The 27761-nt window shown below is 22.5% G+C and overlaps 7 protein-coding genes across 7 annotated transcripts; 4 read left to right on the forward strand and 3 right to left on the reverse strand. All coding sequences in view use genetic code 6, as the record gives it.

Moving 5' to 3' along the window:
• Positions 1–348: 348 nt before the first annotated feature.
• On the reverse strand, positions 349–4163 carry TTHERM_01079270 (kinase domain protein, putative; the record flags this gene model as incomplete). Its single annotated transcript, XM_001025695.2, has 18 exons — positions 349–463; positions 606–695; positions 770–859; positions 992–1081; positions 1279–1368; positions 1521–1610; positions 1709–1792; positions 1915–2004; positions 2137–2226; positions 2402–2491; positions 2610–2699; positions 2839–2928; positions 3099–3188; positions 3331–3420; positions 3586–3675; positions 3839–3928; positions 4020–4069; positions 4125–4163. 18 exons carry the CDS (start codon positions 4161–4163, stop codon positions 349–351), a joined length of 1548 nt encoding a protein of 515 aa, XP_001025695.2.
• A 1973-nt stretch (positions 4164–6136) lies between these two features.
• TTHERM_001079289 (hypothetical protein) lies at positions 6137–7073 on the forward strand (the record flags this gene model as incomplete). The annotated part of the gene is made up of 3 exons (XM_012800477.1): positions 6137–6339; positions 6392–6633; positions 7060–7073. The coding sequence occupies 3 exons, from the start codon at positions 6137–6139 to the stop codon at positions 7071–7073; spliced, it is 459 nt and encodes a 152-aa protein (XP_012655931.1).
• Positions 7074–7713: 640 nt separating this feature from the next.
• TTHERM_01079290 (cation channel family transporter) lies at positions 7714–15873 on the forward strand (the record flags this gene model as incomplete). The annotated part of the gene is made up of 16 exons (XM_001025697.2): positions 7714–8431; positions 8805–9457; positions 9531–9783; positions 9845–10198; positions 10271–10524; positions 10584–11085; positions 11141–11553; positions 11617–12215; positions 12269–12693; positions 12759–12835; positions 12888–13070; positions 13119–13454; positions 13506–13903; positions 13955–14219; positions 14581–14983; positions 15266–15873. 16 exons carry the CDS (start codon positions 7714–7716, stop codon positions 15871–15873), a joined length of 6441 nt encoding a protein of 2146 aa, XP_001025697.2.
• A 926-nt stretch (positions 15874–16799) lies between these two features.
• TTHERM_01079300 (Rab-family small GTPase) lies at positions 16800–18502 on the forward strand (the record flags this gene model as incomplete). Its single annotated transcript, XM_001025698.3, has 6 exons — positions 16800–16836; positions 17035–17106; positions 17205–17438; positions 17714–17805; positions 17860–17930; positions 18124–18502. The coding sequence occupies 6 exons, from the start codon at positions 16800–16802 to the stop codon at positions 18500–18502; spliced, it is 885 nt and encodes a 294-aa protein (XP_001025698.2).
• Positions 18503–19212: 710 nt separating this feature from the next.
• On the reverse strand, positions 19213–20712 carry TTHERM_01079310 (UPF0249 YdjC-like protein; the record flags this gene model as incomplete). The annotated part of the gene is made up of 1 exon (XM_001025699.1): positions 19213–20712. One exon carries the CDS (start codon positions 20710–20712, stop codon positions 19213–19215), a length of 1500 nt encoding a protein of 499 aa, XP_001025699.1.
• Positions 20713–21939: 1227 nt separating this feature from the next.
• On the forward strand, positions 21940–24131 carry TTHERM_01079320 (mRNA processing protein, putative; the record flags this gene model as incomplete). The annotated part of the gene is made up of 4 exons (XM_001025700.1): positions 21940–22028; positions 22218–23134; positions 23243–23479; positions 23545–24131. The coding sequence occupies 4 exons, from the start codon at positions 21940–21942 to the stop codon at positions 24129–24131; spliced, it is 1830 nt and encodes a 609-aa protein (XP_001025700.1).
• A 584-nt stretch (positions 24132–24715) lies between these two features.
• On the reverse strand, positions 24716–27078 carry TTHERM_01079330 (hypothetical protein; the record flags this gene model as incomplete). The annotated part of the gene is made up of 2 exons (XM_001025701.2): positions 24716–25355; positions 25409–27078. The coding sequence occupies 2 exons, from the start codon at positions 27076–27078 to the stop codon at positions 24716–24718; spliced, it is 2310 nt and encodes a 769-aa protein (XP_001025701.2).
• Positions 27079–27761: the final 683 nt, after the last annotated feature.

A 27761-nucleotide genomic window follows, 5' to 3' on the forward strand; every position in this document is an offset into this window, starting at 1 on the left:
AACCTATCTTTATATCAATCCATATTTTTTAATCAATTAAATATTAATTCAAGTTTAATAAATATTTAATTTTTTTACTTAAATATTATTTAAAATTTATCAAAATATAATTTATATTATTAAAGAATAGATTTTTATAATTACAATTGAGTTAATATAATTTGTGTTTTGAAAATGAGAGTTTCTAAATTTAAAAAAATAAATTACATCTTTGTATTCTAAAAAGTATTTTATATTAAAATGTTGTTTAGCAAATAAAAAATCTTATAAAATAAAGCCCTACAAATAATTATTTAAAATAATTTAATTATTCATTATTAATAAAGTTAAATTAGATAGCTATTTTCTTCAAAGATCTTCATCATCTACATCTTCAACAATATTTATTAAGGTAGTTAAGCCTTTAATTTTTTGAAGTTTATTCTTAAGTTTTATCTAAACACTCTACTCTATCTCGTTTTAGCTTTAAAATAATAATGATTCAATTAAATTATTAATTAATTACTAAAAAAACAATTTTTTTTAAAGATTTATTTTTTAATTTTAATCTTTAGTTTAATTTTATAAATTTTTTAATTTTTCATTAAAAAAAATTGTATCCTTACTATAAGTTGATATTCAAAGTTTAAAGCTTGCTGCATTTTTTTAAAGAAGATACTAAACTTGAAGCTCCGTCATTACCAATTTTATTATTACTTGAATTTTATTTAATAATAATGTTTTTTCTTGCATAAACATAGTCTATAATTTAATTAAAAAATGGCTTTACTAGATATCAAGATCTAAAATTGAAAGGTTAGCGCATTTTGTTAAAGAAGAACCTAAGTTTTCAGCTCCCTCTTTGCTTATATCATTAATCCTATTATTTTTTAAATTTAATTTACTGAGTATTACAAATAAAAATGTAATAAAAGTATCAAAAAGGAGCAATTTTTTTATAAAAAAATAAAAATTCAAATAAAATTAATTTTAAGAAGTATTTATCTATTACCCTAAATTGAGACTTAATTTTGAGAGATTAGAAAAGTTTGTTAAAGCAGAGCCCAAACCTGATACACCATTGTTACCAATAGAGTTACCACTTTTAATATTATTTATTATATCAATAAATTTAACATTAAAAATAAGAAAATATCCTAAAATTCTTTTAAAAACTTGAAAAATATCATGACTCAAAAAAATTTTTTTGAGATTTTTAATTAGCTTTTTGATTACTTTTTTAATTAAATTTAATTAAAAATGAAGAAAATTTCTTTTAAGAATTAAATATTATTTTACGAAAGTTCAAGAGTCAAGCTTGATAAATTAAGGCACTTTGATAAAGATTAACTCATGCCTTATGCACCTTCATTACCAATTTTATTCTCACTTTTTTAAATTTATAATGAATTAATTAAATTAATTTTAAATTTAAATTTAAAATGAAATAAATCTCAACAAAGAATCATTAAATACTTCATTTATTTTTCTCTTTTTTATAATTGAAAGAATTCAAAGTAATATAAACAAATATTTTTTACTTAAGATATAGATTCAAAGTTTAAATTTTATCACTATTTGCTAAACCAGAGCATAAGTTTATAGCACCATTAGCCTCCAAATTATTATCCCTTTAAGTTTTTAAAAGTTAAAAAATTATTTTTAAAAATAGAAGTAAGTATTATCCAAATATGCATTAGTAAATTTACAATTAAAAATTTATTTTTACCATAAACGAAGAGTCAAAATTTGGATACTAGCACTCTTTGCTAAAGCAGCTGCAAAATCACTTTCATTTTGAATATTATTTTCTCTTTTTATATTAAAAATTTAAAAAAGAATAATTTTACTAAAAACTTGTGTAAATATTTTTTTTTTAAATTATTTTCCAAAATTTTTTTAAATGATAGTAAAATAAAAAGTATTTTGCTTTACGTCAAATCTAAATGTAAATCTGAAAGTTTGTTACAGTTTCCTAAAGCTGCGCATAAGTTCAATGCCCCTTTATTTCCAATGCGGTTGATACTTTAAATAAAAAATTTGATTGACATTTTCTTTGGATATAAGTGAATTTTATAAAATTAAAAGATAATAATAATAATTCTAAAATTTAAACAAGATAGTAAGCAAAATAAATAATAAGTAAATCGTTTTTACTTAAGCTCCAAAATCAACTTTGAAAGGTTAACACAATTTGTTAAAGCTGAACCTAAACAGGAGGTACTTTCTTCATCAATATTGTTTTCCCTATTTTCGTTTAATTAAATAAAATTTTAATTTTAAGCTACTTAAAATTTTGTTAAATAATCTGTTTTTAAATTTTTTTAGGAAATTTAAAATCATTAAATTATTTTATTTTTCTTTTAATTATATCTGAAAATTGTAAATAAAATTAAAATAATTATTATCATTATTATAATACATAAGGGTAAGAACCAAGGATGTGAGATTAGAACATTTTGCCAACCCTGAACTTAAATCTTATAATCCTTCATTACCAATAGAATTACTCCTTGAATTTTTTTATTAAATAATTGGATTAGTTTATTTTTAAATAAGTATTTCTCTAAAATCTAAAATTTAGAATTTACAGAATAAAATGATTGCAAGAAATAAAAAAAATATATTACGAGAGGTCAAGAGTTAAATTTTAGAGATTGCTACAGTTTGATAATGCTGAACCTAAGTTTTAAGCCCCTAAATTACCAATTTCATTATTCCTATTAATTTAATTAGAATTTTGTTAAGGATTTAATGAATAGAAAAATAATTAATTAGTATTCGGAAATTTAAATAAATTTATTTTTATTTCCATTTAATATGAAACTAGAGCTTAAATAAAAAAACTAAATAATATACTTAAATTAGAGTTTTAATGCTGAGAGGTTTGAGCAATTAGCTAAACCAGAGACTAAATTAGATGCAAAAGTTTCTCCAATGCTACTACGGCTTTTTTTGTTTAAGAATAAAATTTTTTTAAATGAAATTTTTGTTAAAAATAAATTTAAAAAGAGCTAATTTCACTAAGCTTATAAAGTAAAAAAATTTTAATTGAATAATCATATGATAATCTCTTTATTTACAATTTTTATCATTAAATAAAATATTAAATTTAATACAAGGCATTCAATTCAAAAGATGAGAGATTAGAGCATTTTCCTAAAGAAGATGCAAATTCTTGAATACCAGATGCTCCAATTTAACTTTTCCTTTTATAATATTAAAAATGTATTTTTAATAGAATATAATACTATTTATGCTAAAATTTTAATGTAAATGCTATTAAAATATAATTTATTAATACATTTTTTAATAATTTTAATAACATTTGAATAAAAAATTTAATTTTACTCTAAATTCATAGATAAAGTGGTGAGTTTAGTGCACTTAGCTAAAGCAGATCCTATACTTGATATACCTTCATCACCAATGTGATTTTCGCTTTTAAAATTTATAATTTAATTAATAAACTGTAGAATATGCAAAATAAAACAATTTAGGTTAAAAGAAAGATGAATTATTATATTAATCTTATTCAACTATCCAGTAAAGTAAATTAAATCTAAATAAAAAATATATCTTTATTATTATTATTATTATTTTTACCCAAGATTAAGATACAAATTTGTGAGATTATCACAGCTTACTAATCCAGAACCTAAAATTGCTGCATCTTATGCTCCAATTTCGTTAGATCTATTTATAAAGTATAAATTAATTAATTATTTTCTAATTCAATAATAAATTAATAGATAAAAATAGCTAGTGTAAGTTAAAAATAAGGGAATTTTTTAACTTCTTTTTTTGCAATAATAATTGAATAAAATGCAAAGTAAACATAAATAAATATATATATTACTCGAGGTCAAGCTTCAAAGATTTTAAATTCGAACACTTTTATAATCCTGAACTTAAATCTGATATTCCTTTGGCTCCAATAGACTGATATCTTTAGATAAATATAATTATATAAATAAAAACAATTAAAAAAAGCATATTTTTCAAAGAAAAAATAAATAAGCAATTATAATTATATTTACAATAATTCAATAGATACATCTGTATGAGTAGAGAGAGAAGATTCTAAAAACTATTTACCAAATTTTAAATATTATCAAACAAAATAAAAGTTTATTATTAATTACGTTCTCCAAGCTTTCAAATTTTTGTTCTTATTGATCCATTTTAACTTTTGATTTTTATTGTTTCAAAATATGAAAATATAAATTTAATTAATTATTAATAAATTATATCTAATTAAAATAAAAACTTGACTTTTATATTGATTACTTTTAATAAAAAGAATTTAGTTTTTATATTTTTTCCACAGATTTGATAAGTAATTTGATAAAAAAAAATATGAAAATCAATATAATTTTATAAATAGCCTAGGAAAAATAACCATTTAAACTAAAATATAGAAAATTTTTAGTTTATATCACAAAAAATATTTTTATAATGTTAAAAAACTGTTTCTCTTAAGATCTATTTAAATAATGGAAGGGTTTTTAGTCGATGAACATTTTCACCCTCATAATTTATCAGATTATATTTAATTCACCTGATGATACATGTTTACATTCTAGTTTTTTTTGATCAGATAATTATAAAAGATTTTTTTTACTTAAAATAAGGGAAAATGTATATGTTTCAAACATTAGGTATAATTAAATAAGGTTTTATTTGCTGATAGTTAGATAGATATTAAAATTAGAAACAGCTAATTTTTTTTTTTTTAACTTAATTTTAAGAGAATTTAGTTTGAAATGCTATACATACATAATAAATATCTTGATTGCTGTAATTTGATCTAAATTTATGAATAAATTTTGAACTATAATTTTGTTCAATTTTTGTAAATCTCTGTAAACATTATAAAAGAATTAACAGAATAGGTAATTATTATTTAACATATTTTTTTTTGGTTTGGAATGTTCAATATTTTTACTTTTAAGATGATTCTTACCTAAACAATATTTTACTTTTAATTTACATTTTATGGTTTTATATGTTATTTAACAAAATGAATACTTTTTAAAAAAATATATTTAATATTGCTTATTAAAAAAGACAGAAATATTTGATTGAAAGAAGATAAAATAATAAACTTTCTTTAAATTTTTGACTTAAATTCGTTTTTTTTTATTTATTTGATTTATTTATTAATTTGCTTTTTTTTATTTATTTTGCAAATAAAATGGGCAATTCTTATTTATCAAAAATTTGATTTATTTCTTGTTTTAGAAAGAGTTTATTAATGCTTAGATAAAAATTATATTCTTTATTTTTAAAATATTACAAACTAGTAACACTTTATTATTACATTAAAAAAATTTAAGCTGTAAGTTAATAGTAGAAAAATAAGAGCATTCATTTAATATTAAAAAAGTAAAAAAATCAAAAAAGTAGTTAAAAAAAATTATGATAAATAAATAAATTGTTTCTTATCAAATTAAGTAAAAGATAATTTAATTTGGCAAATATATTTTTTTTATTGAAAATGCGAGATTTTTAATAATTAGTGTAAGTTTGCTGATTACTGATAAATAACAATCAATAGAAATCATCAAACAAGTCATAGAATAATTAATTTTTATTAATTGGAATATGATAAGAAATACATTTCTCAAAGCACATTCTTTAGTATAAAGTTTTTACTAATATTAGATAATATTATCTTATAAAGTCACTTGGTTGATAATTTATTCCAGTATTTCCATAGCGATACAATATTGATAATGGGTATTTTAAAAGTATCTTATCTGTTTTAAATTTCCCAAGTAACTAATAACATTTGTCAAATTATATGAATACTTAGAATTGCTTATAAAGAACTTTTGATTTGTAAAACATTTTAAATTGTAATTTAAAGCTTGATAAATCGACAGGATTAAATTAGTAAAAATACTTGCTTGAATCTAATTAAAGGTGTGGAATACCATCTTTACTAAATTCAAAATATGTATTTGGGTTAAATTCCATAAAATCCTATAAATATAACTCAATTTAATCGTTTTATAATTAGCTAAATTCAAATTTAGCAAGGTGCTATTAATTTTTGACTTTAAATGCACCATTAAGTTTATTACTTTAATCTACTTTTACTATTATTTGATAAGGTCCTTCCAAAAAATACTTTATCTGCTAATAAATCTTTATGAATAGAAATGGAACGCAGACTAAATATAATATTTTTAATTCTAAACTAAGATCTTAAAAAATAAAATAGCCAAAAGCTAAATCAAAGACAGCAAAGAAACCTTCTCTCTTATTTAACACTTCACCAGCAATACGGATTATAATTTTCCTATTGTCCTTAAAGATTGGCGAAAATATTCCAATAAAAGTGGCAAAAATAGTGTAAAATATTTCCTTGAAACTTGTAAAAACACTAAAATTTTTAAAAACGCAGACTAATAGCACACTAGAAATAGCATAAATAGCTAGGGGTATGGCAAAAAATTAATATGCAGGCAGTTAGAGAAATAAAAGTCTTGAAAAAGCCTAATGAAGAGATAAACCTATAATCTATATTATAAAAAATATGCTATTTCTTCCTAAAATTAGAAAATATGCTTCGACTCCGACTAATCCGATCATGTAAACTACTTAATACTAGATATTGCAATAAAGGAGCAGTATGTAGATACCAAAGTAAAAAATTTTCATTACTTTTAAAATACTGCTGCTATTTAACTAAAATTCATTTAATCCTTGTTTCATGTTTAAATTTATATCTAAAAAAAATAATATCACTCCAAATTCTTTGATAGGAGGAATGTTTCTTCCTTAGAATAACACAGCTAATAACAAAATACTAACTATTATCTTCAAAGCAAATGGAGTATCTTCTTACTTCAAAAGGGTTGCTAATGATAATAAATTAATGACAGACACTAAATTGCTGAACACCATAAACAAGCTTACATTTTTTTTTTTGCTATTCATTTTAAAACTCTAAAAAGCCTATTAAACTTAACAAATCAGATCTATCTTTTTTAGAATTTTTATTATTTTAAATTATAATATCTTGATTTATCATTATTTTATTATAAAATATATAACCAATATCAAATGAAGATTCCTTACAGTGAAAAATATGGATTCTGAGCACTCAAATAAATTAATGTTTATTAAATTGAAGAAATAAAAACACTTTAAATTAATTAAAAACAAAGATATTAAATGCTTATTAATTGCAATAATAAATTATCTTTGAATTAAAAAATCATATTTTTAGTAATATTTACTTGGAGCTATTACACTTAAACCTACTTGCAAAGAATATATTCAATAATTGTTTATTAAATTTAATTATTTTATGTTAGTCTTAAATAATTAATTTGTGTTTTTTTTGTTCTATTTTAAACCTTTAAATTACTTTTTAATTTTAATCTTAAATAATATTAAACATTTGTAATAAATATTTAATTGAATTTAATTTTATAAATACTTGGAAAATTTACGATTTTAGATATTTTTTATTTGTTTTTTCAAGAAATTCTTATTTCTATCACTCATTTAATTATTGTATATCAATTAATAGAATTTTTGTAAAGACTTGATTATTTTAAATTTAATCAAACTGCAGTAAATAGGATACTACTTAATATAAGGAAAGGAATATATTTATAATAGGTCTGAAATTTTAACTTTAAAATAACTAGATTATTAAATCAACTAAATAATCAGCAATTAGGATATATCTATTAAAATTAGTTTTGATTTCAATCCATGAATAAAAAGTTATTGTTCGAATTAGAAAATCACTATACTTATCATATAGAAGCTCAGAATCTAGTAGAAAAGGAACATGCATGTTCTTTCTTGCAAACAGGAAAGAAGAGTATTTTACAGGATTAATATATTTGTTTGGATTGCTTTCCAAGTGAAAGGTATGGAGTATGTAAATATTGCATAGGATATTGCCATGAAGGGCATAATATTAAATATTTCAGAAAGTCGCGTTTTTTTTGCGATTGTGCAATGCTAGGTCATAAATTTCGTTAAAGGGAAATTCTCATTGTCAAAGATTGTTTTTTGTACCATATTGATACAAATTTTAGAAAGAAATTTTACATGTGCCCTAGATGTAACATTTCCCTGTGTTTTTTTTGTGCTTATGATTCTAAACATAGAGCTCATTTTGAAGTTCATGATAGAGCAGAATTAAGGGGATTAGAATCTAAAAGCATATTTTTAAACAATAATTAAGATTAAATATTTTCTTCAAGTAATCTTAACACCAGTGCGCTATTTATGAAAGGAAAGTAAATGAAAAAGATGAAACAAATAGTTACTAGAATTCCCACAACAGATAATTTGTAAGAATATGTTTTAACAAACAAAAACTAGAAATGTGAGTGTGATGATTGCACTCATCACAGAGTTTCAAGAATGCGTTCATTTATCACCAGATACAAACAAATTATAACTTAAAACAGGTTAGATGGTAAAAATATTAATTTTTCAAAATATCAAAAAATATTTTAAAGTTTTAAAAAATTTAAGCATAGGATATTGTATAAGTTTAATAATAAATGCCATTAAAATTTGTAAATTAATATAGAATATTAAAATAAAAATTTATTATCTTTAAGAGATAAGAATTAATAAACCAAAAATTTATTTGGAGTAAATAAATTTGATTTCTAAATTCAAAAAAAAAATATTTTTATTTGAAATAAATCAATTTGATTTATTTTAAAATTGAATTTCATTTATCAAAATTATTTAAATTAAGTTTAAAAAATATGAATTTTTTAAATATTTTTCTTGTTGAGAAAAGGTTTTTTATTAATACCAACGTTTAAATTAAAAAATAGATTGTATAATTAATACACTGTTTAACTTCTTGTTTGAAAATGAAGCTATTTACATGGGCTTATTTTAAAAGTTTGAAGCTCATATGAGTCTGATGAGAACGAAGTTTACTAAGATGGGAAATGAAAATTAAATTGCTTAATTAGCTGAAGACAATTCTTTTTTAGATTATGTGTTTATCCATGATAATTTGCAACTGGTCAATTTACATAATAATACAAAAAAACGTTTCTTAAAACTAAATAGCAAGTTTTTAAATATAACTACTACTGAATATATTCATAATATCATAATGAATATGCCAAATACGATATAAGTAATAGATTCTTATTCGATGAATTGGTATGAAAAGATTGTCGAATTCTTAATGCAAATATATATTTTACTGATTAAAGATGATATATCTTAATTAAGAAAAATCGAAACGAAGACCATAGAAAATTATTCTCCTTTCTAGAGAATGGGAATTAGAGATTTCTCTTAACACTACAATTAAAAGGGTTATATTGTCTTAAACTATTAAAATATTTCTAAAGAAATTAAGCAATATATTGATTTGATATCTGAAATTGATTTCTCTATCAATATTTAAAATAAATTACTTAACTTTTCTCTCAAGATAATCAAAGCAATACTTAAATGCAGGCTAATATCAGTAAAATTTAAATTTATTTATTTACTTGTTAAAAACTTTAAAAATAATATTTATTTTTGTTAATTTTTTTAAGGGAAGCAAAGAGTAAGCTTTTCTAAAAAAAATTCTTAACACTTTAAATGTCGAGCTATAGAAGTTTACCACTGAAGAAGCAAGTGAAATTATCAGTGAGAAATCTTTAGTTCTTCTTTCAGATATCTTGGTATTGTGTTTTTTTCACTAAAAAGATTTGCAATTTGAAACTGAGTTAGTGAACCAAGGCTTGCTTAAAAGAACATTTTAAGAAAAACTGTCTAAAAATTCTGAAGGATAAAAGATAGCAGATGGTAATTTATTAATTGATAAATAAATTGAGTAATTAAAATTTTTTTTTTTAATAATTGATAGATATGAATTTTCCAGATATTACAGTAGAAAAGAAGAAATTTTACTTTTTGTATGAAGGAGATGATTAAAATAATATGAACATTTACAAAATATTATTTGGGACAATATTGAATATTTAAATGAATAAAAAGTTTTTAGATTCAACACCTCAAGGGTTCTAAAAAATACAATCAAACATTCAAAAGCTAATGCGTGAATAATGTGTTTCCTCTACTTTATATATTGAAGGTATTAGAAGATGTACTGAGGAATCTTATAATTCTTACGTTATCCTTAAGGATCTTTTTTCAAAGAAAAATGTATTGAAGGAGCCAAGAAAAAATTTAGATAAATTGATAGACAAATATGTTTTAGGTAAATTAAATTTCTTTTATATTTTTTTTTTGAATTGTTTACATAAGTTTTAACAAATATTATTTTATACAGGTAAAAAGATTACAGATTCTTTTTCTCCTCCAGAGATAATTGAAGATTTGAAGAATGAGTTGTTTGATATTCTAAATTAGATAATAAGCACAGACGAATATGAATTTTTCCTCATTCTCATTAATAATAAAACTCTAAAAAGCTCTGCCAGCTATTCAAAATCAGATAAAAAAAATTATCCTTTGAAATTGAAAGAATTCTAGGCTAAAATAGTTAGATCAGGAATAGACATTTCTATCATTAGGTTATTTTAAGTAAAATTAGATTATTAAAAAATAAATTTACTTTAAGCAATTTTATTTTTAAAAAAAAGTATTACTTTTTTATTCATCCAAAATCAAGTGTCAAAACAAATATTCACACATTTAGAAACTCTTCTCCAAATTATATGTAACCTTTTGCTGTTTTAAATAAGTGTCTTGATATTTTGAAAGTATATGGATACGAAAATATTGATAACATGGCTGCTTTGATGTAAAAAAATAATCTTGAAATTATATAAAAGCTAATAGACTAAACTGATTCTTATTTGGAATTCAGCACATTTTATCATGATCTTCTAACTTCTTTGAAAGAAAAAGAAACTTTTCCATAGCCTCTACTAATATTTGATCATTTTGAGCATGTGCTTGATCACGTAGACACAAAGTATTATGATGTCACTGAACTTTCTTCTTTCCTTTACCAAAACCTTCTTAGATTCAGGACAAATATGTATGAATCAATTTTAATTATTATAGAAAAGTATGATTCGAGAACTAAAAAAAAAGAAGATTATTATGAAAAGAGCTCAGTTCTTTATCATTGCTTCTAAAGTAAGTATAAATATAAAAGCAATTAATAAAAATAAATTTTATATATAACAATAAGGTATATCTAGAAATGTTTTGATGATAGTTGATGAGATGTTTGAAGGGGGATTATTTTCAAAAAAAACTATGAAACCACATAAATATATTAAAAAGGGAATAAGTGAAAGTTTAAAGCATGTAAATAACAAGTTTAACACTATCTTGGAGGATGATTGCTTTGTGATCACAGCTAATGATTCAAACAATTTTACTAAATTAAAAGAAATTTCACAGACTTAAGAAGATCACATTGCATTTAAAACAATTTAATTATTTGCAATTTGTATGAAGCTACTTAATATTCTTATGGAAAACAATGAAACTATTTTCCCTTAAAAAAACATTGACATCTTGACTGAAATATTTCCTGATATGAGTAATTCACATTTAAGTGAGTAAACCTTTGCTTTCTTAGAAGAGCTTTATTAGGATGTAATTTATATTTGATTTATATAAAATTCTCATTTAGTTTTATTATTTTTTAAATAATAACAGTCAGAGTACTTTATTGATATTCAAACTGAAATGTTTAGATTCTTTAACATTCACTTTTTGAAAGCTAAAAATGTCATCTAGAGCTTTGAAAAAAGAAACTTTGAAATGAATTTGCTCATTGGAAGTGACCTAAAGGTAGATAAACTTTCCACAAAAATATTTGCTCTGAAATCTAATATCTAAAATCTTGAGAAGCTACTTAGGGCTAACATTTAGGGATTTGTATCAAAAGTTAAAATTTTTTAAAAGATGCTTAAAAAGTAGCTGAACTTTTTGAAGGACTTTGGTCTCTACGCTATATTCTTGCCATTTGAAAATATAATCAGTTTTACAAAGCTGGTAGGAGATGCTAATTTTCTTAACGGTAGAGAGCTTATGAAGATATAGGAGTTGGTAATCGAATTTATATTTATAAGAGACTTATTTACTCATGTAATGCTCAAATCATAAATACCTCGTAACTTAAAGCAATAGTAAGCTAATGCTCTTTTAGAATAGAAGTCATCTACTCCAGAAGGTAAGCTCTTTGGAAAAATAGAAGACATTTTCGAAAAGTATGAGTAGAGGTTAGTGAACAAGAAATACATAAAAATATATAAGTAAAATATTTTATAATTTTTAAATTTAATTTAATAAATTTTTTATTTTTTAGAAAACACATGAGTCGTTCCTCAGGTATAGTAGAACCTAAAAACATAAATCCTTAATACTATGACTTTTATAAAGAAATAATTAACTTCATAGATAATCTAGGAAATAAATAAAATGAATCTATTTTGATCGAGAAATCTCCTTTATATTAAATTCATTATTAACAGATAAAACTAAAAAATTTTTGCAAAATAAGCAGTATTTTTATGAATTACATACTTAATTAAATTAAGCAACCCAGTGCTCTTTATCCTTACAGTAAATTATAATCTTGCGAGTATTATAACTACAACTCTATGTGCAATCACGTTAAATTAATGAATCGTCTTCTCATTTTAGACACAACTCTTTTCTAAGGGATTATTAGAGAATATTTGGAAGAATCACCTGCAAATAAAGAATTGTTTGTTTCTATTCTGTAAATAGGTAAAATATAATATTAAATTAAAATAAATTTTATTTATTAAGAATATCATCATTTATCATTTTAGTTGCCCAGTATATGCCTTAGCTTTTCTCTTTAGTTAAGAATTATGAAACGAACTTTGAAGATAATACACTAAGATGGGTATATTTTTAAAAATCATTTGATTTAAATTAATTGAAAAAAATTTAATAAGATTGGTGACTTAAGTGTTGAGTTTATTCAATTATTCAGATACCTTGCTGAGGAATAGCATGAATATTTACAGAAAATAATTGGTGAGTAAGGTATACTTAGAAGAATGATAGGTTTATGTGAATTACTTTTCAAATCATGGCAAATTGATACCTTAACTAGTAAAAAAGCATAGGCCTAATTAGTAAAATTTTATTTATTTATTTAAATTTATTAATTTTATTTTTAAAAGCTAATGGAAGGAGGTATTTCATAAACATTTATAAAGCTGTTTACATATTCTATGATTGGTTTGGCTGAAATGCATCTTGGTCCCTGCCTTGAAAATTAAAATCTTACTATCCAGCTCTTCAACTAATAAAAAATGTGGTAGATTATAACAAAAATTTTGATTAAAAAGGCTACTAGTGACATGTTAACTTTACAAACTGTTCGTGTTTATGTCCTAGAACTGGTGATATCTTTGCTCGAAGGATAGAATAATTATATTTTAGAAAATATAAGCTCAGTAGTAAACTATAAAGTATTAGAAGAAACATTCTTACAAACTTTTAAGCACATAGTGAAAGTAAATTATTAAATTTCAATATAATCATATTTACATATCATAAAATAATAGACTTTCTTAAATATTGAAATAAACGAAAGCAGCTAAGACAACACCAATTTATACTTTATCCCTGAAAAGTTAATTCAAATATACAAGTACTAGCTAGGTGAGAATCTTCACCAGTCAGTCCTTTTGGAAGAGAAGAATTAGCCTATTAAAATATTAGTTTCTATTTCAAAAATTTTAAACAACTATAAAAAGATTTCCTAAGAAGTTTCAACCTATGTTAATTTCTATAAAAAAAGAATATCAGATCCAGCAAATTACAGAACTACTTATAATGGAATAATAACAACAGGATTTAAATTTCTAGATGGTATAGTTTAAACCATAGAATTGGTTGATAGTTTAGGAAACTTAATAGAATACTAATATATTATACCTCCATAATGTTTCTTTTTATCATAGTAATATTTTTGAAAGTAAAGATATGTTAATTAAATTTTTTCTTTTACTAGTGAAACTTAGAATTAGTTCTTAGAAAATGTTGATAGATCTAATAATGGCTCTAAGTTAGGATCTATGATTGATGCAATTCCACACTTTATGATAGAAATGGAAGAAAATAGAAAATTTTTCAAAAATTACTCTCCACTCTGGCCTAAACTATTGCAAATAGTTATGTTTGACTCTGATCACTCTAAGCCAGTCATACTGTTAGCCGTTATCAACTTTATTATCACTATCTTTGTAAGTTTCTCCTATAAGATTGAGGATGGATAGGTATAATTTAAATTAAAAAACATAAATTATCATATATCATAATCAAATTGAAATAATTTTTTACTCAAATTCAGTTTTTCTAAAATAATATATCAAATAAAAAATAGAAGTAATAGAAAGTAAATAATTATTTTAATAATTTAAATCCTCAATTTTTTGAATTTAGAAAATTGTGATCTTTTTTTTATTAAAATATTTGAAAAATTTGTTTTAATGAAGATAAATAAATAGATAATTATTGCTTGAAAATAAATAATTTTAGTTTGATTATTTTCAAATATATTATTTAATAATATTTATTTTTAAGGAAAATATAAATATTTTATTTAAATTAATATACATTTTAATAATACGACAAAAGGTTGTTAGAGAGCATACTACGTTTGTTAAGGTATTAGGAAAACTAAATGTCTATCTTTCTATGATTATACTTTCTTTCTATCTTCTTCTAAGATTTAAGATATACTATAGGATTGATGTAAGTGAGTTATAAACATAATAAAATATAGCTAATAAAGAAGAGTATAAGAAACAGGACAGTAAAGAGAATAAGATAAGGATGTAGATATAAAAAATATTATTGATATATTCTATTTTCAAAAGGAAAGATTTGCTCCCATTCTTTTTAATTTTGATTCTCTCTTTGTGTGGTATTTATATTAGTGAATTCTTCTTCTACTTGCTCTGTCTCTGCTTTGTCTTCGTTAATAAAACCATGAATTCAGTACTACAGGCGCTTAAAATGCGTTGGAGAAAATTTTTAGGTAAATTTTATTTCTTTATTGAACTAATGCTTGCTATTTTTATAAAATTTGATATATTTCAATATTTCAAAAAAGAAATTTAAGTAAAAATGAACAAATTATTTAATATTCATAACTATTTAACATTCAAATTTTAGTTTAAAATTTATCATTTTATGAATTTAAAATGCATAGATTAACAACTATTTTTTTATATAGAATGCTTGTTTAAAACTAAGTAGAAATTACTTAATTTTTAATCATAAATATGCTATTTATTAACTTTTTTTCAATTCAATTTAGGTATATTTTTGCTAATTCTTATCCTTTTAAATATGTATGCATTCACTGGTTTTACAAGCTTTAGCTAGAGATTTTAACTTAATGTACTTGGGCCTCAAGGAGAGTACATTGACGAATAGCTTTGCGACACTCCGTATCATTGTTTAATATCTCTAGTTCTCTACGGGTTAAGAGAAGATAATGGTATTGGTACATTTGGGTATAACATGAGCTTTGCCAACTCAAACTATGATTTCTATACAACTTTTATATTTGATTTTTCATTTTTCATCATTATTTCTCAGATCATGCTAAATGTGATTAGTGGTATTATCATTGATGCATTTGCAGATTTGAGAGATGAATAACATCAAACGGAGTTTGATATAGAAAATGTATGTTTTATATGCGACATTTAAAAATGGGAGTTTGAAAAAAATGGATTCAACTTTGCGCGTCACACAACTAAGATCCACAATATATGGAATTATGTAAACTTCCTGGTCTATTTAAACATTTTAGGGAGAGAAAATGCCAATGGAACAGAAACATATGTGATGAATTAAAATCTTGATAGCAATAAATCATGGATACCAAACTAAAAAACATTAGAGTTTTATAAAAAATGAATGAATCTATAATTTACACACTAACTAACCAACTTATTTATTAATTTATTTAAAATCATTTTATCAATGTTTTCGGAAATCGAAATGTATAGAGAAAGAACAGCTCAAAATTAAATAGATGTATTTTTCAATAATTTTAATTATCTATCATATCTAATTCTAAATTCATTCTGTAAGAATTCATCAAGTGTTCGATTCTAAAAGCTTGTCGAAGTTTTATTTGCTAATTTTTATTGGCTGTTTATTATTTAAACAACACAAAAGCAAAATTTTTCAAGCAGATAGACAGATAGATAGATAATGAAATGCAATAGATTATCTTTTTAATACCTTCGAGAGATTTTATTAAATATTTAATAAGATTAAACACTTTTCTAGATAGTTTTTGAATTCTAATATTTTATTTTAATAGGTCATATAAGTTTCTATTTTTTATTTGAATAATATAATGTAGTAGTATTTAACTACTTTGAATTTTTTAAAATATTGATTGCTTCAAATTTATAAATCTCAATTCAAATTACAATTAAAAGAAAACAAGTAAGACCTTCTCAATTCTTTATGGTTTGATCAAAATTTATTTGATTTTTAATTGATATTGTTTGTTTTTTTAATAGAGATGAAAAAAAGAAAAATAGAGGAAATTTTTATATTTATTATATGCCTATTGATTGCAATTTATAAACTTTACTTAGCTTAAAAATTGATAATATAATTAATATTCAGAATTAATAACAAATTTCAATTTTTTATATTAATTAAAGCAAGCTAATTAAAATAATTACTTTACATAATTAAGAAATTTACAATTAAAAAATCAATAATAAAAAAATACTAAAGGCTCTTACCTCTAAATCTTATTAGCAATTATACTCTCTATCAACTTTTATTAGAATTAGTATACACATAATAAATAAAGATAAGCGATGGTGTAAATAGATATTATAATTATTGGAAACTCAGGTAAATTCTAAAGCATATTTGGAATTTAAAATTTTTTTTTTTTGATTAAGTATTTCAACAAAAATTACAAAAAAGGATTAAAATGGAAAAAATATTGTATAATTATAAAATTATAAGAAATTTACGCAAAATTAAAAGCTATTAAAAAAAATAAATGATTGATTATGTAAAATATTTTACATTTAATTAATTTAATAGGGGCAGGTAAAACATGCTTAGCTAAAAAATATGTTTCTGATAACAATAATGAAAATGATGGCGATGAATAAAGTAATAAGGATAATAATATACATTTAATTAAATAATTGTTCAGCTTTTTTTCAATAAATGAATTATAGTATATGTAATTATAATATGAAATATTAAAGCAAATGGGAACCCTAATAAAATTAATGGCTGTGATCCTATGGAAATGAAACCAAATCCTACTATTGGAGTTGATCATTTTAAAAAAAGAATCAAAGTAAATGATTTGAGCATTAAAATTGATTTATGGGATACAGCAGGTTAGGAAAGATTTGGTGCTATTACTAAATCATTCTTCCAAAAAGCTGATGGAGTTATTCTGACTTTTGACTTGACAGATTATGAAAGTTTTAGAAGTAATTTGAAAAATAATATATTATTTATTCTTTTATCAGTAATGTTTTGCTTTCTTCAAAGAACTGAGTATTTTAAGCTTGAATACAAATAATGTCAAAGCTTTTTTTCTGACTGATTTACCGATTAAAAGTATGACAATAATAATAAAGAGATAAATACATATAGATCAATAGACTAATATTTTAATAAATTAAATTTATGATGACGTTTACAGACTTCAATTACAAACATATATTTTGTGAAGACGCTAAAATATTATTATTTTAATTAAAAGAAATTGAAGAATACTGGCTGTAATAAGTGGAAGAGATTTCTAACAAAAGTATTAAAAAAATATTAATCGGTAACAAAGTTGATAGGAACGAGGTATTTCTTATAATATTTCTTCTTCTATTTCTAAATTATTTTTAAATCAATTAGGATAGAAAAGTTAGTGCTCTTTAGGGAGCTAATCTTGCTTCTAAATATAACATTAACTACTTTGAAACAAGGTAAAGGATATTTTATTTAAACTCATTATTTTAATTTGATATTTTATTATTTTGGTACACACACTTTAGTGATAAAGTGAAAATCTATTTAAGTTTTTTGTTTTGTTTTCTATTTTGCTACTTAATAAAAAAATCTATGTTAAATGTTATTTTAGCAATTTATATAAAATATAATTAATTAATAAATAAATAGTGCATTAACAGGAGAATCAGTCAATTTAAGTTTTGATACACTGGTAAAATAATGTGCATTTGCAATCGAAGAACATAAAGGAAATTAAACTGAAGACAACTTTAAAGTAATCCCTCATAAATCTAAATAGTTGAACTGCTTTGATAAAATGAAAGAAATTTCAGAAAAGTTCTTTAAAATGATAACTCCTTCGAAAAAAAACAAATAGATATCTAAAATAGATAGTACTAAATAAAGTAAGCCAGATGATGCTGTAGTACAATAGTAATTATAAGAACTAAATAATAACATGGGTGTGTAATAGCAGATGTAAGAAATTAATCATGAAAAAGAATAATCTAAAAGTGTTTTAAATGAAACAAACGAAACCTAGTAATGATCGACTGATCACAGTTAATTTTTTTATTTAAAGAATATTTAAAATAATAAATAGCCTTGCTATAGTTTGATTCCGAAATAAATAGGATTTATAAGCTTTTAAAATAATGTAATATTTTTTACTAGTCAAACCGCTTAAAATCTTCACACGTATAACATAAATGACACGACTTTCACTTATTTTATGATTATAAATAAATAAATACATACATACATCTATTTAATAACTAATATAATACAAGATAGATGTACTTCTATTTAATAAAAACTCTCTATCTATCTATATTCAATAAAAGATTGATACAAAAGTCAATTAATAAATTAATAAGAATTAATTATTAATAATATTATTCCATTTATTATACACTTTTATTATTGTATATTTTGTTTGTCCTTAATATAAATTTTTTAGTCCTCTCTCATTTAAGTTAATTTAAGTATTTTCCTATAATTTAATTTCAATTTATCATCTTATAAACATTAATAGACACACAAATATTATTAGATCAATTACTAATTACAATGTAATTGAAAAAAGACAAATAATTTATATAAATTGATCAATAGATCGTATATCTTTCTGCCTTTTTAGATATGAATTTTCTAGATTAAAAAATGAAGTAAATTTATTTGTTTATTCATTTTTGTTAAGAATATAATTTTTAAATTGTTAAGATAAAATAAAAACAGAATTATATTTTTAGAATTATTTCAGTAATTTTATTTTTATTCTTCGTCCATAGCTTCGTTCTAATTTTAGCTTATTTTTAAAGACTTCAAATTACTTTTTATAATAGAAGCAATTGAATCCTTATTTGATAGAACAGTTAGGCATCTATTTTTAATGTTATGACAATCACTTAATAGAAGTCCAGTTTATTCATTTTATATTATAGTTTGATTAAGTTTTGTATTTCTAGCAATACAAATAATATTTTTAGACAAGCATTCTTTCAGTATCTCTAGTTATGTAGAACTTTCATTTGGAGAAAAGCTTAAAAATATATCTACTTCATTAAGACTTTTTATAATTTAGTCTTTTTCTAAAGTATGCACATAAATTATTCTATCTTTGATGTTCTAGTTTTCATGTTTAATTTTTATCAGTTTATTTACATATTATTATAAATAATTCTTATCAAATTGCTATCCCTTCACTTGCACAAAATATACATCATTTGTATTTTTCAATAAATCTAATATGTTATCCAATGAGTCCAGACAATCTTCTTCTAAATTTAAGTTACAATAAGATAAGATAAGCTACTTTTTAGGATTAATTTAAAGAATTTCTCTTAAGGTTTTATCTTTTATTTTTTCTTAATTTTCTATTTCTTCATACGATTCTAGCTTGTAATTATTTCTGATGTAGTTTTATAGACTGTCATCTTATAAAATTCTTAATTCTTTGACTCTTTGCTATGAACTAGAAAAGCACTTAGGAGGATTAACAGAAGGGTATCCAACATGACACATCATTTCAACAGATATGTTTGTTGATTTCTTTAATTTATTTCGAAATGTATCTAAACTCTTAATTATGTTTTCTTTACTAAATTTTCCATCTCCAAATTTACCAAAGAAATAATCAGTAGAGTTTATTCCATAGCTCTTATATATCTTAATAGATTCTTCGTATTAGAATTTCATATCTTTAGATAACTTTTCGCTTTCATCAAAAGAAAATCTAACCTTATAAATACCAAACTCTCTTGTCATGATGCATCCCAAAATCTTTGCAACTAATGGTATCATTTGAATATGCTTGTGACCGTCAATATGAGTTGGAAGTTTTCCACGAAGTGTAATAAATCTAGCAATCTAGGCTCTAATTTCATTTTCTAAATCAATTTCCTTTATTTTATTTTACTTAATCATTGAGTGTAAAGGAAAAAGCCCATGAAACCCATCAATTTATATTTAATCTTCATAATCGTTAGGATACCACATGTATTTTCCCACTAAACTATTAGCTGCAATATTTTCTTTATAAACAGGTGGACCATCTGTCAAATTTAAATGCAACCCAACTCCATAATTGCAATCTTTAATCTTATTTAAACTTTCCTCTAAATAGTTTCCATTAGCTATTGCTGAAGTTGAACTGATAGCCCCAGTCTCAAAACCCTCAATTATGCCAGCATCTCTTTATTAAAACCACCCAAAATCATCTGCATTAATTACGAGTTTAGGCTAAAATATTGTATCCATTATTTTCTTTAGTAAATCTTGTATTTTGTTTTTTCTTAATTTTTTGTTTTTTGTGTAAGATTTATAATAATAATAAAAAAGATTTTATCAGTAATAAACTGATGATTTTTTTAATAACAATTGAGTCTACTTAGATAAAAATAGATTAAATTGTGAGAATATATTAGCTTAAAAGAGTCTACTTTTAAAGATAGAGTTACTTTATTTGAATCCAAAAAAAGATTTTATTTCAATCATTATAAAATAAATACCCAAACCTTTTAAAAATTGATGCTTTTAATCAACTAACTATAAAAATAAAATGATATTAATTTTATCTAATTTAAATTATATAAATAAATAAAATTGTGAAATGTGAATAATAATATTACTAAGAGTATTTATGATATAACCATAGCTTAGATAAAATTATTAAGGTTTTACACTTATAGTTTTTATATATTTTATCATAAATAGATTTCTACCATTTATTTTTTTAATTTAATTGGTAACATACATTATTACTGCTTTATAAAATTATTATTACTCTTTTTAAAAATATTTAATTATTTTGTTTATTTGCCAAATATTTAGTAAGCAAAAAAATTTAAAATAAAATAATATTTTTTAAATTATTTTCAAGAAAAATAAAATTTTTAATTTCAAGATTTAAACGAAATTGGATTTGTAGATAAAATAATTAAATAATTTTTTTAAAATCTAAAATATTTTATATAAAATGAATTAAAATTAATTATAAAATTAAAATTAAAAATGTACAGATATCTATCTACCAATCAAATAAATAAATATTGATTAAAAGGATAGAATTTTCACTTATTTCTACTAAAGCAATATGTAATTAATTTTTCATTTATTTGAAATTATAAGACTATTAATTCTAAAATGAAGTTTAACCCTAATTAAAAATAAATATTTATGTGCTCCTCATAATGTTATTAATACAAAAAAATTGAAGTTAAATTATCAATCAAAAATCTTTACTAAAATAATTAATTGGATTGAAAGGGCTCATTTATTTATTGCTGGTACATATCTTGTAAAAAGAAATATTTAGAAAAAAGAAGAAACAAATAACAAATTAAAAAGTACTACAATTTTTTGTATTTCTTAAAATCTACTCAACCAAAAATATATTAAAAATTAAGATTGTTTATTTGATTGATAGATTAACACAATAAATAAATAAAGCACCATTATAGATAGACAAATATTAATTAAAGCAAAATGTTTTTAAGAAAGCTACTCTGTACTTAAAAAAAGTTTACTAATCCATTATTGATTAATAGCTATAGATTTTCTACTTAAAACTAACAGTAAATTAATTAGTTCATTCATTCATTGTGATTTTGTCTTTATTATTTATTAATCTTAAGAGAATGACTATATTAAATATTTGAAGGATGAGATGTTAATTTAAATCTTAAATATGACTTATAATCAATCTATTTTAGATATTTTAATATCTCCAAAGACTATTGAATATTAATTTCCATATTTTTAAGAAAAGGGAGAAAGAGATCTCAAAATAATCAATAAAATCAATATGCATAATAGCAATAGCAATAGCAATAATAGTTTTAGCAATAACAAACTGTCACCAAATAGGAAGCTGACAAATAAAAAAAAAGTGAAGAAGATGAAGATATTCATGCAAAGAGATTTGCTGAAACTCTTAAAATTGAAAGCACTGAACCTGGTAAAGAAGGTGAAGTAGAAGAAATCAAAGAAAAGAGATAATCAAGCAGATTTATTTTTAATTCTTCTTTTAATTCTATATAAATTCCCTTGGATGATGTCAATATAATCAACATTGAAAATGAATAAACATTCCATAGAGTACCTAAACTCATGCATAATTTAGATTAAGTAGTATATAGTCCTGGTCTTTATAAGTTAGAAGATATTGCTTAATTATAACCAGATGGAGGTGAGTTTTTGAAGACTATTCCACAACCAGATGATATTGACTTTGATCGTATCCCTCCTTATATTCCACCTTCTAATGATAAGCTTTTACTTGACTTTGCTAAATAGAGTAATATCCGTTATGTTATGAGTACTTCTACTATTTCTAATGTACTTTCTTAAATATATTTCTTGTTTTCTTCTTTCCGTAATCCTAACTTTGATAATATTTCTTCTGCTTATGACTAAGAACCTAAAAAGTACATGATTTCTTAAAGAAAGCCAACTTCAAACATGCTCCGTAAGCTAGATCCTAAAAATGGTATTTATGCTCTTGATAGTGACAGTGGTTTATTTGAAACTCCTAATTAGATCTTGATGGACTTAGGTAAGGTTATGGAAAGATAACTCACTCTTGATCCTGAAACTTTTAGAAACGGTTTATTAAAAAATAGTCCTGTTAAGGAATAGCTCATTGATGATGACCACCATCGTTTTATGAAGCTCAACAAAAGTAAATTTTAAATTAATCCAGATTTTGTGAATAAAATAGAATAATTTTTGAATAGAAAAAAAGCTAATAAATTTGCATTTTTTATATGTATTTTATTTTAATAAATAGATATATGCTTACGTTCTTAGATTGATTGTTAGGCAATTGATCCTAAAACTGGACAACCTTTTGTTTTTGAAATTAAAACAAGAGCAGTATGTCCTATTCGTTACGATCTCAACAATTATCTTGATCATATTGATTATAGAATAAATACTAAATTTGGCTTACACTCTTCTTTTGAAAGAGAGTATTATGATCTCATTCGTGGTGCAATGCTGAAATATGCATTTTAACTTAAAATAGGTATAATAAATAAATTATTGTAATTTTAGCAAAGAGATTAAAAAATCAATTAAAAAAAATTATAGGTAGAATGGATGGTGCATTTATAGCTTATCATAATACTAAAGAAATATTTGGATTTGAATATGTTAAAACTAAAGAAATTGAAACTAGATGTTTTGGAAACCAATTTTTTGCAGATGCAAGTTTTGTTGTTTGTTCAAAAATTTTAACCAATTTGCTTGACCATATTTTGAATGACTTAGAAAATGAAAAATACGAAATGTTAAAAATAGGTTTCTACAGCGATTCCCCTACTAAAAAAATGATTATCTTTGTAGAATTATTCCCAGAGTAAACAAAATGGGATGAAAAAAAGAACCTTCTTAAACCAACAGATGATGTTAAAGACGAGTTTGATTACTATACTAAATATAAAAAGCTCACAAACAAAGTCTTGAAATATGAATATTAAATATTCCCTTTTATAAATGGTGTATTAGCTAAATCAAATAATTATAGTTTAATGCCTGGAGATTAGATTGAAGTCAAATACAAATTTAAAAAAATAGGTAAACCTGCATTCTTAGATTACATGAATTTCCTCCACGAAGCCTATAAATTCGAAACTATGAACTTAGATTTATCTTATATTGGTGCATGGGTTAAATGAAAAAAAAAGTGATAATTTAAAATCAATTCTTTTAAAAGTTTTTAAAAAAGCTATTAACAAAATAGAGCATTTAGAATAAAGCTTCTCACAATAACCTATATTATATATCTATTTAGATTATCTAATAAGATAATAAAAAATCACAAAATAATTACATAATTAACTTAATTTTTAAATATTTAAATACTTTAATCTTTGTTATATTTGTTTTATCTTTTTACATTTTATATTTTAGCTATTCATATAATATCCTTTATTGTATTTAACTGTTTGTTTCAAATTTTAATATTCAATTAATTTATTGTAATTATTAAAATAAATCATTATTTTAAATATGTTCATTCAAAAAAAAATTTTTTTTTTTAGATTTTCTTAAAATTTTCTAAAAATGACATGTGGTAAAAATTGGCACTAATTAATAAGCAAACATGCATGCATGATGCATTTATATTATTATATAAAAAAACTCATTAAAATTAAGAAAAAAATTTTAAATCTCAAAAATAAAATTTAATGAGAAAAAAATTTTTAGAATAAATAAAATTTTGCATTTTAAAGAAATATAGAAATAAGAATTTATTTTTTCATACATGCTTTTCATAATTACGAATAACCTGGTTAGACAAATTAATATACTTGCTTCTTATCCTGTCAAATTAAAGTAAAAATGGGAACTATCCTAAATTTATTTCTGACATTACTAAATTATCAAGAGCCTGCTCTTTTTAAAGATAATTTTTACGATCTAATATATATGATATATTTCTAGGAAGTGTAACTAAAATTTGATATTGCTTATTTGACAGAGGATATTTATTTAGCTATTAGGATTGCATTTTATGAATATCCACTATTTCTTCAAGTAATGAACTTCTATATTATTTAAACAATTCTTTTTCTTTTCTTTCTAAAACTTCTATAAGATTTTTGTTTAGATATTAATACTTTTAAAAGCTTTCCCATATTACGTCAAAGCTTAGAGTTATGATATTTGGGTTAGCTGATGAATTTAATTTGTTTCCAACATCTTTTTTATTCTATGCAGCATCTCTTAATGAATTTTATTTTTGATTTTTTATCACTTCTTCAAAAAAAGCTGTCTAAAAGTCCAGATCTTTTTTAATCTCTGTTCCATCCTCAGTTAATATAAGAGGAGCCATTTTTTCATTCCATCCTAAGATCTTCTTTAGTGCTCTTGCTGCCCTCTTTTTTGTTTGTTTATATCTTTTAAAAATTTAGATTATATTATTTTAAATTATAATAATTTTTTTAATTACTTTTCTAAAAATCTCAAATTATTTATAAAATCAGGGAAGAAGGATTGAACAGTGTTAATTTTTGTTGATTCTTCTCTAGATAGAGATGTCAAAAATTAGAAAGGGAAATTAAAATTTTAGACCACACTCTAGGATTACTAAAGAGATAAAATTGATTATCTCTTATTGCTATTCTTCATAAATAAATTGTTAGGAACTTCGATGATAGCTGCTGGAGTACTCACTGTTTTGTGAACTAGCTGATGATTAGTAGATTGTGAAGGCTATGTGGTGTAGTTTGATTCTTCTCTCTTTTTTCTGATTGAGTGCAAAATACCATCTTTTACACTGATTTAGCTTGAGCTTAAAGCATTTGTTTTTGAAACATTTATTTTTGAATTAAATTAAACCTTTGACTAAATTTAAGAACTTATATGCTTAGAGTTCAAAGATATATTGATTTTAGAATCAAACTAATTGTTATTTTAATTAGGATTATTAATACTCTACTGTCCTAATTAAACATTGTTAATATGGTTTTAGAAATTCTGTAAAGTCTCCTTATCTTTGCATATCCTTTCCATATGCTCTTCAAAAGTATAATTGACTCCCATTTCTAGATCTATTTTATTTATGAACTTAAATTTATCAAATTTTTTCTTAAAATCTTCATTTAATTTCTTTTAGTTTGGTAACTATTAGGTATCTGATTATTCTTTAAGGGTCTGCTTGAGGATTTATATATCCTTTATATTGCTAAACGAAAACCGTGAACTATTTTAATTATTGGTTTTGTTCTTTTAGAAGCCATTGCTATCATTATAAAAGCTAATTTATTTAAAATCTACACTTTCGTTTTATTCCTTTAATAAATTAGACTTTTAAACGCACTTCTTTTGTTATTGAGGGAAAGTAACTATCTGTTTATTTTCTATATTTTTTTATTCATCTTAAATTCTAGCAGTTTAAAATAATTTTTATTTTTTAATCTGCTTAAATGGTTTCTCTTTTTCATTTAATTTTGGGGTTTCATAAAAGGTTGAATAAAAGTTAGTTTAAAAAGTTTCAAATCCCTATAAACTATCATGTTTTAATTTTTGGTAGTCACTATATGTAGGCATTACGCCATAATTATTTTTTACCTTGTTTTATAAAGCTGACTTTGCTAAAAAATTATAATTTTTATCAATTGATTTTCTCCTTAAATAATTACTATTTAATTGATCAACTTCTGTATGATGTTGCTCAGGTTAAATATCTTTTCTCTCTGCATTTAATAAAGCTAAAGTTGAACTCCTCCTTATTATTTTTTTATTGAAATCTCCATCGTAAACTTCAAAATTGGAGCTAATTGTATGAATTCTTTCCTTGGAGTTGTTTTCAGATTATTTTTTTGATTCATACTATTTATCTTTAACAATTTACTCCCACTGACTAATAATTTTTTTTTCATTTTCATAAATTTACTTTAAATCTGGTAGCGTTATAAAGAATTATTCATCAATCTACTTTTTCGAAAAAATATTACAAGAATCTTTCAAATTATATTCAGAAGAGAGCATCTTATTCTCTAGAAGCTTTTAATATCTATTTTTATGTCTTCCTTAATAAACATTCTTAGAAAAGTGATTTTAAACTTTATCTGTTAGATTTTTAACTTCTTTGTCTTAAGTTGAAAAAAATTCAGTCATTTGCAAAACTAATTACTGCTACTTAATAGTTAGTTCTACTAATTAAATAATATATATTTAATAAATGTTGCTATTATTAATAAATTGTTTAATTACTTTAAAATAAAATAAAAAAATAATAATTAAAATTAAGTTTATAGAATTTTATCAAAAATAAAAATTTTCTACAACCTACAATAAAAATTTAAAATACAAATTATAATATTTTTTAACATCAAATTTTAAATTAAAAAAAAGTAGTAAAGTAAAAATTAGGTTTTTAAATTTCAAATATTAATTGGTCAAAAAAATGTTTTTGAAATCTTTCATAATTTTTTATTTCTTCATTAATAGACTAATCTAATTTATCACTTTTTAGATATAATATTGAATAAAATCTAAAATTTTTATTATCAGCTTGATTAATTCTTATTCTAATAATAATTAATAAATATCAATAATTCATATTTATTACAAAAAGAATTAAAAAATATTTTTACAACCGGGGTTGGGGTTGGGGTTGGGGGTTGGGGTTGGGGTTGGGGTTGGGGTTGGGGTTGGGGTTGGGGTTGGGGTTGGGGTTGGGGTTGGGGTTGGGGTTGGGGTTGGGGTTGGGGTTGGGGTTGGGGTTGGGGTTGGGATTGGGGTTGGGGTTGGGGTTGGGGTTGGGGTTGGGGTTGGGGTTGGGGTTGGGGTTGGGGTTG

The sequence above is a fragment of the Tetrahymena thermophila genome, assembly GCF_000189635.1.
Source record: "Tetrahymena thermophila SB210 genomic scaffold scf_8254185, whole genome shotgun sequence".
Classification (NCBI taxonomy): domain Eukaryota; phylum Ciliophora; class Oligohymenophorea; order Hymenostomatida; family Tetrahymenidae; genus Tetrahymena; species Tetrahymena thermophila.